The following is a 15,526-nucleotide window of genomic DNA, read 5'->3' on the forward strand; positions in this document are numbered from 1 at the left end:
TTTAAGAAATTGAATGTCTGAAACGGTGAAGGAAAATATCGCGAGGAAACTTGCTGACCTGAGCAATTTTCTTAATTCTCCATGTGTGTGAAGCCTGCCAATCCGTATTGGGCCAGCGTGGTGGACTAAGGCCTAACCCCTCTCATTCTGAGAGGAAACTCGTGCTCAACAGTGAGCCGAATATGGGTTGATAATGATGATATAGGGATAAATGGTTTGTTATACACTGACGTATCTCATCATTAACGGCCTATTTTGACGGCCTACTACAGGAAGAGGGTCTTTTATTAATGGAGAAGGATATGCAGCTTTAACCCACAACACTGCTCCAAAACGGATTGGCGGCCTTAGGGTGATAGTCTTAAATTCACTAAACCACTATCATAAACGATATCATTTCACGGTTTATCACAGTCATTATGAATAAAAACAAAATGTAATTTGGTTTTTTTTATCTTGTTTATTCACAACGGTGTCGCGTTTTATATGAAAAAGTATGCTCCCGCCTTTATTATATGGCGCCATACAATATTTTATAAGGTAAATCTTATCTTTACTTATGTTACCTAACGCTTTTTACGTATCTGTTAACTTTTCTCGACTGACGAATAGGCAAAAAAATATTGACAAAGAAAATATCCGAAGAATATTTTAGTCTTACGTTTATTATTTGAAAGAAAATATCCAAGGAATGTTGTATATACCTAAATATATTTTATACATATTTTTTTCAAAGTAAACTGTAATCGTTTTAATTAATTTTTATTTACTTGGCATTTTGAACAAAAATGTTTAGTTATGATACTAATATTTTAGTATCTATACTAATATTATAAATCTGAAGATTTTGTTTGTTTGATTGAACGCGCTAATCTCAGGAACTACTGGTCCGATTTGAAAAATTCTTTTAGTGTTAGATAGACCATTTATTCAGAAAGGCTATAGGCTATATATTATCCCCGTATTCCTACGGGAACGAGAACCACGCGGGTGAAACCGCGCGGCGTCAGCTAGTCACTCTATAAAGTTTTATTACTACTAGCTAGTCACTCTATATAGTCAAACTGATTCTATTGACTATTTTATAAATACATCAAATGATCGTCACTTTAATGGTGATGAATAAAATCATTACTCTCCAAACAACATTCACTTCTTTGTTTTCTTATTAGGTATTTAAAAATAAACCTTTCCAACGTATTCTTATCTTAAAATACCATCTTCTTATTGTTTACTTTTCAGCATTTTTTATTTATTTACGCACTAGTAACTCTATTCAGATCACAAAAAAGTATAACTAGTAGAAATATTCCTCAAAGCATTGTGTTTCGCCTTTGTATAGTTTTCTTTTACACAATAAAGTCTTACAAACAGACAAAATCAATGAACATTTTCTGTGTTGCAATTTTAACCCTTCGAGGGGGTCGAGCGGGGTAAGTTGGAGCACCCTCGCGCTGAGAGGTGGCAGTGACTCTAAAAGCGTCATTGTGTAACACAAATATATAATGTAGCCCGCTCATTATGTGCCGATAATGTATTCAGGGCTTACGTCTCACCTGAGGTGGAATTTTTAACTTTTATGTTTTCCACTTTAAACTTGAGAAGGTGATTTTAACTTTGAACGTTTTCTAAAATGTTAACTGTTACTTCAGCTTATGGGTAACTGTTTATTCAGCTTATGGTATCGCAGAGAAGGTAAAAGGAAAAGAGGCAGACCGCAGAAAAGATGGGATGACGACATCAGAGAAGTGGCTGGAGTGATGTGGAACAGGGTGGCTCACGACAGGTGTGAATGGAAAAGGTTGGAGGAGGCCTTTGCCGATTGGCAAACAGATCATCAAAAATTAAACAAATTTCAAATACTAGAATAAGCTCATTGTTATTTTACGTATGAATAAGTTATAGATTTTAAGTTATTATCCAAACATTGTTATTAGGCTAAGTTTTTTGATCTGATTAAAGGCAATTATTATTATTATTATTATTATTATCATTATTGTTTATTCAGCTTGAATACTATAAGGATACTACTATTAAATAGTATTCAACGATTAGGTATAAAACAGTACATAATAATATCGTACATATAATTATTCAAAATTTCATCAACGAAGTTGTTGGTTTTTTTTATTCTTTTACAAGTTAGCCCTTGACTACAATCTCACATGATGGTAAGTGAGACTCAATCTAAGATGGGAGCTGGCTAACTTGTTAGGCGGGGGATGAAAATCTACACCCCTTACGGTTTCTACACGTCATCGTACCGGAACGCTAGATCGCGTGGCGGTACGTCTTTGTCGGTAGGGTGGTAAGTAGCCACGGTCAAGGCCTCCCAGCAGCCAAATTATTTAACATTAATTACTTGTAAGTACATTTGTTTATACATATAATGTATCTACCTGATTTAGTTATACAAATTATGGGGCAGGATTCTTTTTGAGGTATTTTAATAAATAATTTAAACAGTTGTACAAAACTTAAGTTATAATACAGGGGTAACAAAGAAATGTGTAGGAACGTAAAACTATTATGATAAATAATTGAGAAACTAAAAACTTTGAACTCCACAAACTACCTTAACATAAGAAATAAATAATGTGCCAGACAAACGAAGGCCAATGCCGTTGGTTCACGTTCACATTCATCTAAAATTCAGTTACGATTAAATTACTCTAGATCTATGATTACTGACTGAATCAGACTATTATTAAATAAAATACGCTACGTAGTCAATATTCTTTGGTGGCTTACTAAGTAAGCTGTTTAATTGCTCATGCCTTAAACGCACTGCAAATATATGGAATTTCCTTCCAGCTTCCGTTTTTCCTATTTTTTTTTATTCTTTACAAGTTAGCCCTTGACTACAATCTCACCTGATGGTAAGTGATGATGCAGTCTAAGATGGAAGCGGGCTAACTTGTTAGGAGGAGGATGAAAATCCACACCCCTGACTGACTGCGTTACTTCACATCTCACTTGATTTTAAGTAACTAGAAAACCGTCAGAGGTACCGGTAGAATGAACTTGTACCTCTTTGAAGTGGTACCAGTACTCCACCTCTACCTCTGACGGTTTTTACACGGCATCGTACCGGAACGCTAAGTCGCTTGGCGGTACGTCTTTGCTGGTAGGATGGTAACTAGCCACGGCCGAAGCCTCCCACCAGCCAGACCTGGACAAATTAAGAAAATCTCAATCTGCCCAGCCAGGGATCGAACCCAGGACCTCCGTTTTGTAAATCCACCGCGCATACCACTTCGCCCGGAGGCCGTCAAAATCTATCATATCCTATCATCTATTGTTTAAATATATTTTCGTTTAGTTAATAGGTTCTGCATAATCGCTTACCATCAGGCGTGATAGCAGAAAACCGCTTACTTATCATAAAAATCTAATGCGAATTATATTATCTAGCACTAGTATTAAAAGAGTACTTTTGCTCAATAAGCCTTCCATTATATTGTAATTCAGGTAAGTGAAATTCTATTAAAACAGAAAGGCATAACGTTTTAGATGGCGGCACGGAACGGGCCGACAATCACCGGCAGATGTGACAGCCTATTACACCGAGAGGGTTATTAACTAGAGGGCGTGGCACGCAGGTGTGATCAATTAGCGACTGAGAATTATATAATCGATTCTCATTGTAGAAAAGTTTTAATGCAGTCGTGAAATGTATAACTGTTAAGTTAAGTTAAGTATATACGTATCTTATTTATTTTGGAATAATCTCAATTCTTATATCAAATTTATGATCCTAAACTAGTAATAATGTACTAAATTCACTTAAATTTTATTCAATCTATTTGCGACATTTTAAAACATTTCAATTTTCACTAAGAAAAGATCGACCTCTTATGAACAGATGGTTGTGGTTTGCAATAAAGAGGTCCAGGGTTCGATTTCAAGCTTGAATCAGTTCAGGATTTTATCAGCTGGTAGTCATCGGCCATGACTAGTTATCAACCCTGCCGGCGAAGAAGCAATTCGTTCCGGTACGATGACGCGTAAAAACCGTCAGAGGTACGTCAGAGGTCAGAGGGTAGAATTAACTTTTACGTACAAGTTCATACTACCCGTACCTCTGACTATTTTCTAGTTACTAAACATCAGGTAAGTAACACAGTCCATGGTTAACTTTTAAAAAAAAAAAATCCTTTTTTCGAAGGTTATTAAAAATATTAATCTAATATATAAAATTCTCGTGTCGCGGTTTTCGAACTTGAACTCCTCCGAAACGGCTCGACCGATTTTGATGAAATTTTTTGTGCATATTCAGTAGGTCTGAGAATCGGCCAACATCTATTTTTCAAACCCCTAAATCCTAGGATAGGGTAGTGGTAGGGTAGGGGTATGGTATAGGGATAGGGTAGGGGTAGGGTAGCGGTAGGGTAGGGGTAGGGTAGGGTTAGGGTAGGGGTAGGGTAGGGGTAGGGTAGGGGTAGGGTAGGGGTAGGGTAGGGGTAGGGTAGGGGTAGGGTAGGGGTAGGGTAGGGGTAGGGTAGGGGTAGGGTAGGGGTAGGGTAGGGGTAGGGTAGGGGTAGGGTAGGGGTAGGGTAGGGGTAGGGTAGGGGTAGGGTAGGGGTAGGGTAGGGGTAGGGTAGGGGTAGGGTAGGGGTAGGGTAGGGGTAGGGTAGGGGTAGGGTAGGGGTAGGGTAGGGGTAGGGTAGGGGTAGGGTAGGGGTAGGGTAGGGTAGTGGTAGGGTAGGTTTATGGTATAGGTATAGGGTAGGGGTAGGGTAGTGGTAGGGTAGTTGTAGGGTAGGGTAGGGTAGGGGTAGAGTAGAGGTAGGGTAGGGGTAGGGTAGGGGTAGGGGTAGGAGTATGGTAGTGTAAGGTAGGGATAGGGAAGAAGTGCAAATAAATAAATTAATAAGTCAAAGCGAAGCTTGAGCGAGTCCGCTAGTAATATATAAAAAAATAAGAAGGCTCAGAGTCACACAGCGGGCAATGGAATGAGCTATGTTAGGAGTATCTCTACGTGATCAGAAATTGGGAGATCTGAAGAAGAACCAGTCACCGACATAGCTCAGTGAGTTGCGAAGCTGTAGTGCCAATGGGCGGGGCACATAGCTCGAAGAGCCGATGGACTCTGGGGTCCCAAAGTGCTGGAATGGCGACCCTGCACTAGTAAGCGCAGTATTGGTCGACCTCCCACCAGGTGGACTGACGACATCAAGCGAGTCGCTGGAATTCGCTGGATGCAGGTGGCTAAGTATCGTGAAGTCCCTCCAAAAGGCCTATGTCCCGCAGTGGACGTCCATCGGCTGACATGACGATGATGATGATGATGATGATGATAAAAAAAATAGCTCTTATAATCTTTTGCTCATTTATCGATGGGCTTACTCGTTTTACTACAAAACCCTGAAAGTAATAATTTTGATTGAGAATCTTTACGAGTCCGTTTAAATAATATTACGAATAAATAGCTGTAAGGAGTGTTAAAGAGTTTCATTCATAGAAATCATTTACATTTGGATCCGTTATAAAAGTTTTATGAACTCTTAACTCCATGAATATTATACGTATGGTTTGATGTTATTTTAGGTTTCCAACGATAAAACAATAATAATTGTTTTATAGGTTAATAAAATTGCCTAACTTCATTTCGCAGGCACGTTTTAAGGTATAAATTCATATACCTACTTGGATTTATAGCGAGTTTCCGTAGTAACCAAGACGTGAAGCCGTGATAGTCCAGTGGATATAACCTCTGCCTGCGATTCCGGAGGGTGTGAGTTCGAATCCTATCCAGGGCATGCACCTCCACCTTTTCAGTTGTGTGCATTTTAAGAAATTATATATCGCGTGTCTCAAACGGTGAGGGAAAACATCGTGACGAACCCTGCATACCAGAGAATTTTCTTAATTCTCTGCGTGTGTGAAGTCTGCCTAGCCCCTCTCATTCTGAGAGGAGACATGAGCTCAGCAGAGAGTTGAACTTGGGTTGATAATGATGAAAAATGACATAATATGAGAGTGGTTTGATTGCTTCCACTATTTGAGTTTTGATCTTAACTTGCCTAGGTGATTTAAGACACCAGACACTTTAATAGTTCTTTGGCATTGTAATGCGTGACACAATTTCAAAATGAACGTTTTTCCTTTCATTTCTTCTACAAATTTGTCTCTAAATGTTGTTATTGTGTCTATGTTTTAATAGTAGTACAAAACAGCAAAATGTATCTTTATTACTCGTATTGCCTTTTAAAGTAAACACTGTTATTAATTTACATACAAAACAAATAATTGGGTTGAAACCAATTAACGGTTAAACGGAAGTCTGTGTTCCATCAATTAAGATAAAGGGGCGTGTATGGATTCTGCGAAAAAGAGAAAATTCGAATTTTAAATCCACGTTTTTTTACGGGGGTTCAGATTAAACCCCTTTACCGTATTCGGGGGTTTTAATGGATTTTTAATGGTAGTCCATTTGCCCCCGATCTCCTCCACAGTGCGAAATTTTGATAGCCAGGTTAATTCTTTGTTTTTTTTATACTAATAAATAAATAACGCTTTTAAATGCAAAATGATAATAATTTTTTCAAAACTTAGTGGTGGACCTATCATCTTTTATGAAATAAGGCAAATCTATTTCCTTATTTCATAAAAGATGAAAGGAGAACGCCCACCGGTCAATACAAGAACGACTCCGAGAACCCGGTCATGGCAAATAAGAAAACAAACAAACAAAAAAAACAATCATACATCTTAAAATGTCGAAAAACTCAAGCTGTATGGTCAACGACCTTTGCTTGTCAGTTGGGAACAAATTAAGATGAATTAAAAATGTAAAACGTTGTAGCAAACATTTTTTGATAAAGTAAAGTTCATTATAAAATTAGAATTATCAAGATTTTTAAGACAAATGTATTGACCAACAGATTATATATAGTAGCGGGAAATCCTTGTAACTTAAACATTAACACTGCAGAAACGTCTCAATTGTCTATTTTAAAACGTAATTTTACTCTTGAAACGAGAACTATTCGGAGCTCCGGGAATCTGGAGTCCGTTTGAAATTATATGAGTTTGTTTTTATTTACTTTTTAAGCTAAATAACTTAGCTTCGGTTAATTGAACAAGAGATTTTTCTCAAAAAATATTGACAATGACAATTTTTAAACTTATTTTAAACATGTACTCGTAAGATAAGATTTCAGCAGACCAAAATGCCCATCCCCGGCCCTGGGTTACCCTGATCGTTATCAACCCATATTCGGCTCACTTCTGAGCTCGAGTCTCCTATAAGAATGAGAGGGATCAGGCCTTAGTCTACCACGCTGGCCCAATGCGGATTGGCAGACTTCACACATGCAGAGAATTAAGAAAATTCTCTGGTATGCTGGTTTCCTCACGATGTTTTCCTTCACCGTTTGAGACACGTGATATTTAATTTCTTAAAATGCACATAACTGAAAAGTTGACTGAAAAGTGAGTTGAGTGAAACTGAAAAGAACCGGAATCGGAGGCAGAGGTCATATCCACTGGTTTATCACGTATCAAACTAAAATACCACTGACAAACTAAATCGTGATAAATAACTATCCGGTAAAAATAACGATTCGCTGATGTGTGAACTCGCCAGCTCTGATACAGATCTTCTAAAGGTCACTGAGCGATGTAACAGTGATACTAATGGACAAAGAGCCCGCTATTGCCAGACTTACCTCATTTAATGAAGCCTGAAAAGTTTATCAGTCTATGCTCCTACCATAGGTAAGCATAGTACCAACCCAATTACGGAGTTTGTACTGTGATCACTTTGGAAGGGTCCAGACAGTCAATCATCTAAGTACCTATAAAACATACATTTTGTTTTCCACAGCATAATTTGAGAAATCATGACCCCATTCGTCAGATTCACCATTATTTGGCAATCCTTCGATAGAGATAGACGTCCGAAAAACGTCCTTTACGATCCTGATGATGGCGCAACGACCCACAAAACTTCCCAGGCAACACAAACACAAGCTACACAACTTCTTCGCCGGCGAAGACGTGGTGCCCAATATCTGACGTGGTGCCCAATATCCCGATCCCCTAAGCTGAGGTCGGAGTCCGAACTGCGCACATTTCTTCTGCTTCTACCTTCGGACCCCATCAGGCAATGCTTCTGCGCTCGCCCAAACCCCCCAATGACGCCGCTAAGGTCTCATTAAGGAGACTACGGCACTTACACGATCAGACTAAATCGACTAAGACCCTTAAAGTCTGATCTTAAATGGTGTTTTTAGAAGAATCATCGCGAAGCTATATGAATAGCGACTGTAGACATGACTCCTCACGATATCCAGTAAAAAACATCAAATAATTACGTTTTATAATTGAACAATTGAGGATCTGGACCCTTGAAACCTGCCACCTTCCAAAGCCAGTTGAACCTCCATAATCGGTTGCCATACTTACCAATGGCTTACCCATGGTAAGAGCATGGGTTGGCAAACATTCAGCCTTCATTAAGTAGAAGAAGAAGAAAGAGGTATGATGAAGTAAGTCTGGGTGTCACAGGCTCAAACTCCATAACGTCCCCTGTTCAGCGAAAGCGCATAGGTCGCGTTGCTCTTCCGTCGGTATCTGGAGGTTGCCCGTTGAAAGGTTATTCAATATATTTTTGTGCCGTTTGACCTATTTAGCTCTCGACGACACTTGGATTAATAAATACCAGCGTTTATTTATTTATATCTTAATGCGGATAACCGTTATTCTGTCTGCGAGAAATTCGGTTTTTAGAACTTAAGGCTACATTCACACAGCATTATATATATACGTCTAAACATATATGTATATTGGTGTACGGTTTTGACGACCTCCGTGGCGGAGTGGTATGCGCGGTGAATATACAAGACGGAGGTCCTGGGTTCGATCCCCGTCTTGGCCGATTGAGGTTTTCTTAATTGGTCCAGGTCTGACTGGTTGGAGGCTTCGGCCATAGATAGATACCACCCTACCGACAAAGACGTACTGCCAAGCGATTTAGCGTTCCGGTACGAAGTCATGTAGAAACCGAAAGGAGTGTGGATTTTATCCTACTCTTAACAAGTTAGCCCACTTTCATCTTATATTGCATCATCATTTACCATCAGGTGTAGTCAAGGGCTAACTTGTAGAGAATAAAAAAAAACGTTTTTTTTTTCAATGTCAATTTCGTGTGAACATCGTATATGCCATTACGTATACCGTAAAAAATGTGCAGGCCAATTGTAGTGTAAATGTAACAACTATTAACAAGGTAAAGTTAACTCGACACTCTTAAATTTAGCTAGAATGCTACTTCTTCTTGGCAGACATTAATGACCTAAATTTATCATGATGGAAAACGTGGAAATCTTTGGATTGATTCTTCTTTCTAAAACCATGAAGATCCGGTAAGATCTTCATGGTTTTAGAAAGAAGAAAGAAAGAAAACATCTCACGTTACAAAAAAAAACAGTTGTCTTTAAAGTCGGTTTACTGACCATAGTTGAACGTGACAACGTCATAAGAAAATACTGATGGAATGGTTTAATTTTTCAAAAGAATGTTCGTTTTTCTAAAATACTGTTTAATAATCTTCATAGACCAGAATATACTTTATTTCTTGTAAAAAAATTTGGCAACCCTAGAGCGAGGGAACGACGTATGACGTCATCTTTTTTCGAGTGTGCAGCCGGCTCCATCGAATTATAAGCCTTTGTCACGTCAAAAACAGCATCATAATCGTTTCATTAGTTTAGAAGCTACGATGTCTTGGTCATACTTTTTTTGTGGTTAAGCAGACAGGTCATACAAACAGGTTTTTAAGTTGGGGGGTAAAACTGGAATAAAATTGATAAAAATTTTAATTTTAATTTTCTTTCATAAGAAAAAGATCAAAAAGATACTTTAAACTTACGCATGAATCATGAATACGCAGAACCTTCAGCATGGACTCAAAATAAAAGGCAACGGAATTTCCTTTATTGTATAGAATATTCTATAATTTAATAACCATTGTAACATCCACTCTATTCCTTGAGAATTTGAGTACATATTACAATAACGTCGAGTGGCAGTACGAGAGCTCGACAATAGAAAATTGAGATGTTTATGAATTATGACGAGCGGTGCATGGAATTTGATATTCCCCTTTTGTCTTGTTCTGTTGTTTCTTTAATGAAAACTGTTTGAAAGGCTATCGTTTCCTTATTACTCAGTTTAGGGTTGTCACTTACCAGGGCTGCGATGCTGAAGCGTTTTTAAATAATAAAATTAAGAAAAACATAAATTCACACTATCAATAACCCTGGCAAGAAACATAGTCTTATGGCAGGTAAAAGAAAAATATAGGTTTAAAAAAATATTCAAAACACAAAAATGTATAATGCTGTTAGTTTTGAAGGCAATGGAATTAAGAATAATTTTTATTTTGTACATATATCATATATATATATAAAAAACGTTTCATGTAGGTGTATAGTAATACGCACCGTTGAGCCGTTATGCAGAGACAATCCTGTATAAAGTACTAAACGAGCAATTTTACTAAATTTCAAATTCTTAATTTTTAGAAAAAGTGATCAAGTGTAGCGTCTGAGATATTACCCAAACGAGGCAAGTTAAAGTTTAAGTATGGACGTGGAGTCTGACAGGCAATTGAGGATCTATCTCACAGAATATTTTTGTTTTCTTGGTTAATTTTCTCCACTTCCGGCGATTTAACGGCTCAGTGGCTTTTGTTTTAGTGGTACAACTACCAAGGAAGGAGGTTGCATCTTTCGGTAAATATCCCGTAAGTAAAAACCATCAACTAGACCTTTGTGCACTGACTGCCAGTAAATTTACGTTAATAAACTGCTGTCAAAATTTATATTTGTTACCAGAAATAGGCGTTTTACGTTTTTGGATTGTGATATATTATGTTTTGAGAAAAAAAGACTAATTTTGTTATAGAAAAACGTTTGACTGTTTTCAATACCTAAAAAAAATAGATTTAGACTGAAAAGTACCATCATTTTTGATTTTCAAAATGTCCATAATTTTTGAAGTAAAACTGGATAAGCACGTTATTTTATTGCTAAATCCCATAACTTTAATTTGCAATCAGTTGAATAGCGATCTTACATCAGTTTTCTCAAAAAAAAAAAATCTGCATACAGCAGTCTGTGAGACTCCACGCCCATAGTAGTGTTAAGAAAAAATTACGTCCATACTTAAAGTTCAAAATTTACTTGTAAAAACGAATAAAAACCAAATTTTTTTAGATCATCACTATCGGATTCCTTCTGCGAATTGAAGGTTTGCAGTCAGAAATCGATGGCGACTGATGGTGTCTGGTGATGATGCCCTGACCTTCAAGTCCCTGGAGTGTCGCAGCTCCTGCCTGCGCGGCGGCTGCCCCGGCAGGTCGGAGTACACCAGGTTGCGCACCGCTCCCCGGAACTTGGGCTCGAAGATCACGGACGGCAACGCTAACGTCGTCAGTTTTGAGTTGTACCTGGAACAAGCCAAGAATTTTAGAATTTAAACAATCGTGAGTAATTATTCATATTAATTAGATTGTCGCGTTGCATGAACCAGCTTATGACTAAGGGTCCAGCATTGGTTCAAAACTAGTTGGGCAGTTAAAAATAATCTTTATTCCAAAGATTTTATTCTATAGACAATTAGATATGTCACTAGCGCGTCGAACTGAGGCAGACAAAAGTTGCTAATTTTCTTAATTTCATTTAGTCGTTTATTAAACAATCAAAGTTATTTAAACAATTAATACCTAAATATTGTCTTCAATATCGAGTTGCGTGTTCTGAGTGTAAAAACTACATACAGGGTGTCCCGTAAATAGTACGACATACTTTACAGGATGATAGCTAACATAAGGCCTACTAAAATAACGAAATATATGTTAGCCGAAATTTTACGGTTATTAAGTTATATTAATTTTTCTCCAAAATTCAAAAATCCCTACCTTCAGTGCAATTTAGACGTACCACGTGCTGAAAAATTACTTAAGCGTTGGTTTTATTCTTGATAAGTATTTTTATATAGTTGTTTCTACAAAAACACACCCTTCGGAATCGAAGGCAGAGGTCATATCCACTGTGCTTTCACGGCTCTGTAGCTGGTTTACTAGGTAGTAAAAAATTACAAATCGATACAAGTTAGAGGACGGCAGTTCATCAAACAGCTGTTTTTTTATTACAAAATTTTTATACTCCTACCTAATGGATAAACGCCCCAAGTTGCCCATTCCAGACTTACTCATGTATCAACCAATATTAATAGCCAAGGTAACCTCATAAATCTTGTACCATCTTAATATGACAGCAAGATAGATAGAGCCAATTTTCTCTCGGAATGTATAAAATAGTGAAATGGATGTAAACATTGCACTCTTACAAGTCGTTGCGTTTCACATCCATCTAGCATGACAAGGACGCCATTTATCTTGCGTCCTTTTCGTTTCTATCAAGTGTTGACGACGCAATATATTTCAGTCTATCTTGATAGATATCGTAGGGTGAACGTGAAAGTAGCTGCTTCGATTGTCCAGTTGTTAATATAGCTTTGGATCATGAAATCCTGAGTTCGAATCCTGGGTTCCTATCCTACTAATATTATAAACGCGATAGTTTGTATGGATGTATGTTTGTTTGGATGTTTGTTACTCTTTAACACCGCTACTACTGAAGCGATTTGGCTGAAAAATTAAATGGAAATAGATTTTACTTTGGATTACCACATAGGTTACTTTTTATCCTAAGAAAATCCAATGATTCCTGAGATTTGCGAAAACCTGTTGATTTTGATTGTATGAATTGTAAGGTCCCTTGTCCTTACTGTAATAGCAGTAAGTCACCGTCTCACCACTACACTGGCCAAGCAGCGCACGTCCGCCTCTTCTCGATGCCAGAGATAGACTGGCTGCTTTGTCCCACTACCGGTGTATATATACACAAACACTACATGAATGTTTGTTACTCTTTCACGCTTCAGCAACTGAACCGAATTATCTGAAATTTGACCTGACGTTTCAAAAGTGTTTGTAAACTAAGCCTAATAAAATATAATTAATTTGACTGAATCTTCCAAACCTAACATGGTCAAAAATCCATAGTTGCCCATAATTCCACATACCTTCACTAGCAGAGCATACTATGACAAAGTATGAAAAAGTTTCAGCTTCTGTAAAAGGTAGGTTTACGGAATTGGCTGGTATACCATTAAATATGAAAGAAAAATGGATTTCGGTCACAAATTCCGTTAATTGAGTGCCCACTCAGTGCTGACGTAAAAGTAAAAACCTAATCTAACCGTTGAATGACGGATGACGAAATTAATTCAAAGTACCGCGTGCGGGCCAAGGTCAACAGTTTTCACTGAAATTTCACTGCGAAGTGCTTTTGACCGTGGCCGTAGAGTAAATACTATTTTTGACAACCTCTTTTGACGCTGCGGCTTAACAGTAAGCTCATTGTATAAAAAGCTTTTACTCATTGTGGAAAAAGATTGGTTTTATTTAGGTTAGTCGAAAAAATATGCGGTTGGAAGACCTCCGTCAGGAACGATGTTCATCTTAAATTAATTAAAATAACAAAAAAATATAATATAAAATATGATATTGATACATTTTCATATTACACAAAGCGTTAAACACACACATAAACATACATAACGTTTAAAAGCTATTTCAAAATGACTCCAATTCTTTCTTCTCGGACCAAGACGCGTTTGGAACCCTCGTAACTTTAATTTTAAGTTTTCAAATAATTATTATCACCATTATCTTAAGTTTCATATTATTACCTGACGTTTCGAAAGGGCTTGTAAACTAAGCCTATTTGAAATAAATGAATTTTGACTTTTGACTATTTTGACTAGCTATCTCTATTGTAAAACGCATAAAAGAACTCCACGAAATATTATATACTTTTGCTTAAAGTATTTAGTATAGGTATAATGTATCTATTCAACTTCAAATTTTAAAATAGGCTTAGATTACAAGCACTGTTGAAACGTCAAGTTATATTGTTATGGTGATAAGTGAAGTGTTGGTTGACTCTTCACCACGTGAACTGATCAAGCGAGTTGCAGAGATTTGCTGGATGCAGGTGGCTCAGATGTTTGTAAGTCCCTACAAAATATCCTGCAGAGGACGTCCAATTGATATGATTGATGATTGAATGATATAAAGTCGAAAACTTGAAATTAAAGTTACGAGGACACCAAACGCGCCTTGTGAATGTCAGAGATACTCGTTCGTTTAATATGCCGGGTTATCATGTTAAAAAGGTTACAGCATAAAATATCTATCCGGGAAATTGTACATATATTCAAAGAGAGATGATGTTGGTGATCTAATATTTCCACGAGGGCGTGAAAAATTCTAAACATTTATATGCAAATGTTGGCCCTTAACGTATTACCGTGTCCCAGAAGATGTGCCCTTAATCTAAGTTGGTAAAAGACATTTTTGAAAGCGTGGGTAGGAGCAAATATCAATCACAGTTTTGAGATGTTTTTACCTTTACTTTTCTTCCATTACTAAATTTTTGTTTTTATTTATTTTTAATCGTTCAGAAGAGATTGTCCATTCTAGTACATAATAGGTATGTTGTACAAACACAAAATAAGCTTCAAATCATTGAAAAAGATATCCGATCCGATACTCCTGATTGGTTTCGTCGCGACATCGGATCACTAATTTCTTAGTACTTACCAAATTATGATAATACAGTTATGGTGGTATAATTCAGCCATAGCTAATTTAGTAACTAATCACTGTGATCTTATAACAACATACTTTTTGAACCAAATAAAGAAATACAAAATTAAAAAATAGCTTTTATTTAAATGCAATCAAGTAATAAGAAAGCTCAGAGTCACACAGCGGGCGATGGAATGAGCTATGTTAGGAGTATATCTGCGTAATCGAATCAGAAATGAGGATATCCGCAGAAGAACCAAAGTCACCGACATAGCTCAACGAGCTGCGAAGCTGAAGTGGCAATGGGCGGGGCACATAGTTCGAAGAGTCGATTGAGGTTGGGGTCCCAAAGAAGAAGTGGGAAGTTGACGTCAGTCCACCTGGGAGGGTCAGTCCCAAAGTGCTGGAATGACGACCCCGCACTAGAAAGCGCAGTCTTGGTCGACTGACGACATAAAGCGAGTCGCAGGGATTCGCTGGATGCTGGCGGCTCAGTATGGAAGTTGAAAGTCCCTACAAAAGTCCTATGTCGTGCAGTGGACGTCCATCGGCTGATATGATGATGATTATTTTTTAAGCGGTTAAAAAATTGATTCAAACTAGGAATGTTGTTGTAAGGCATTGCCAACTCACTAGAAAGACCGTCAAACTAGTCTCAAAGGAAATGGTCTTCCAGTCATTGCAGCTCCAGTTATCTTACAAGTAGCCGACGGCGCGCAACAATTTAATTACTGCAAGTGATTCTAGCTCGGCACAGACACCTACAGTGATATATACCGCAAATGGAGGTACCGATGACAAAAAAATGGCTAGTAGTTTTTATGTAATTAAATCACGACTCCACGGCCTCCGTGGCGC

General features: G+C 37.6%; 1 protein-coding gene across 1 annotated transcript in view; it reads right to left on the reverse strand.

The window, feature by feature from the left end:
• Positions 1-15,526, reverse strand: part of LOC112044628 (neurexin-1) — a 204,980-nt gene that overhangs the window by 104,847 nt on the left and 84,607 nt on the right. Inside the window, exon 4 of the mRNA XM_024080528.2 lies at positions 11,314-11,458. Within this exon, the coding sequence (XP_023936296.1) occupies positions 11,314-11,458 (145 nt within the window). The remainder of the gene's footprint in view (positions 1-11,313; positions 11,459-15,526) is intronic.

Source organism: Bicyclus anynana, chromosome 21 (assembly GCF_947172395.1).
Source record: "Bicyclus anynana chromosome 21, ilBicAnyn1.1, whole genome shotgun sequence".
NCBI lineage: Eukaryota > Metazoa > Arthropoda > Insecta > Lepidoptera > Nymphalidae > Bicyclus > Bicyclus anynana.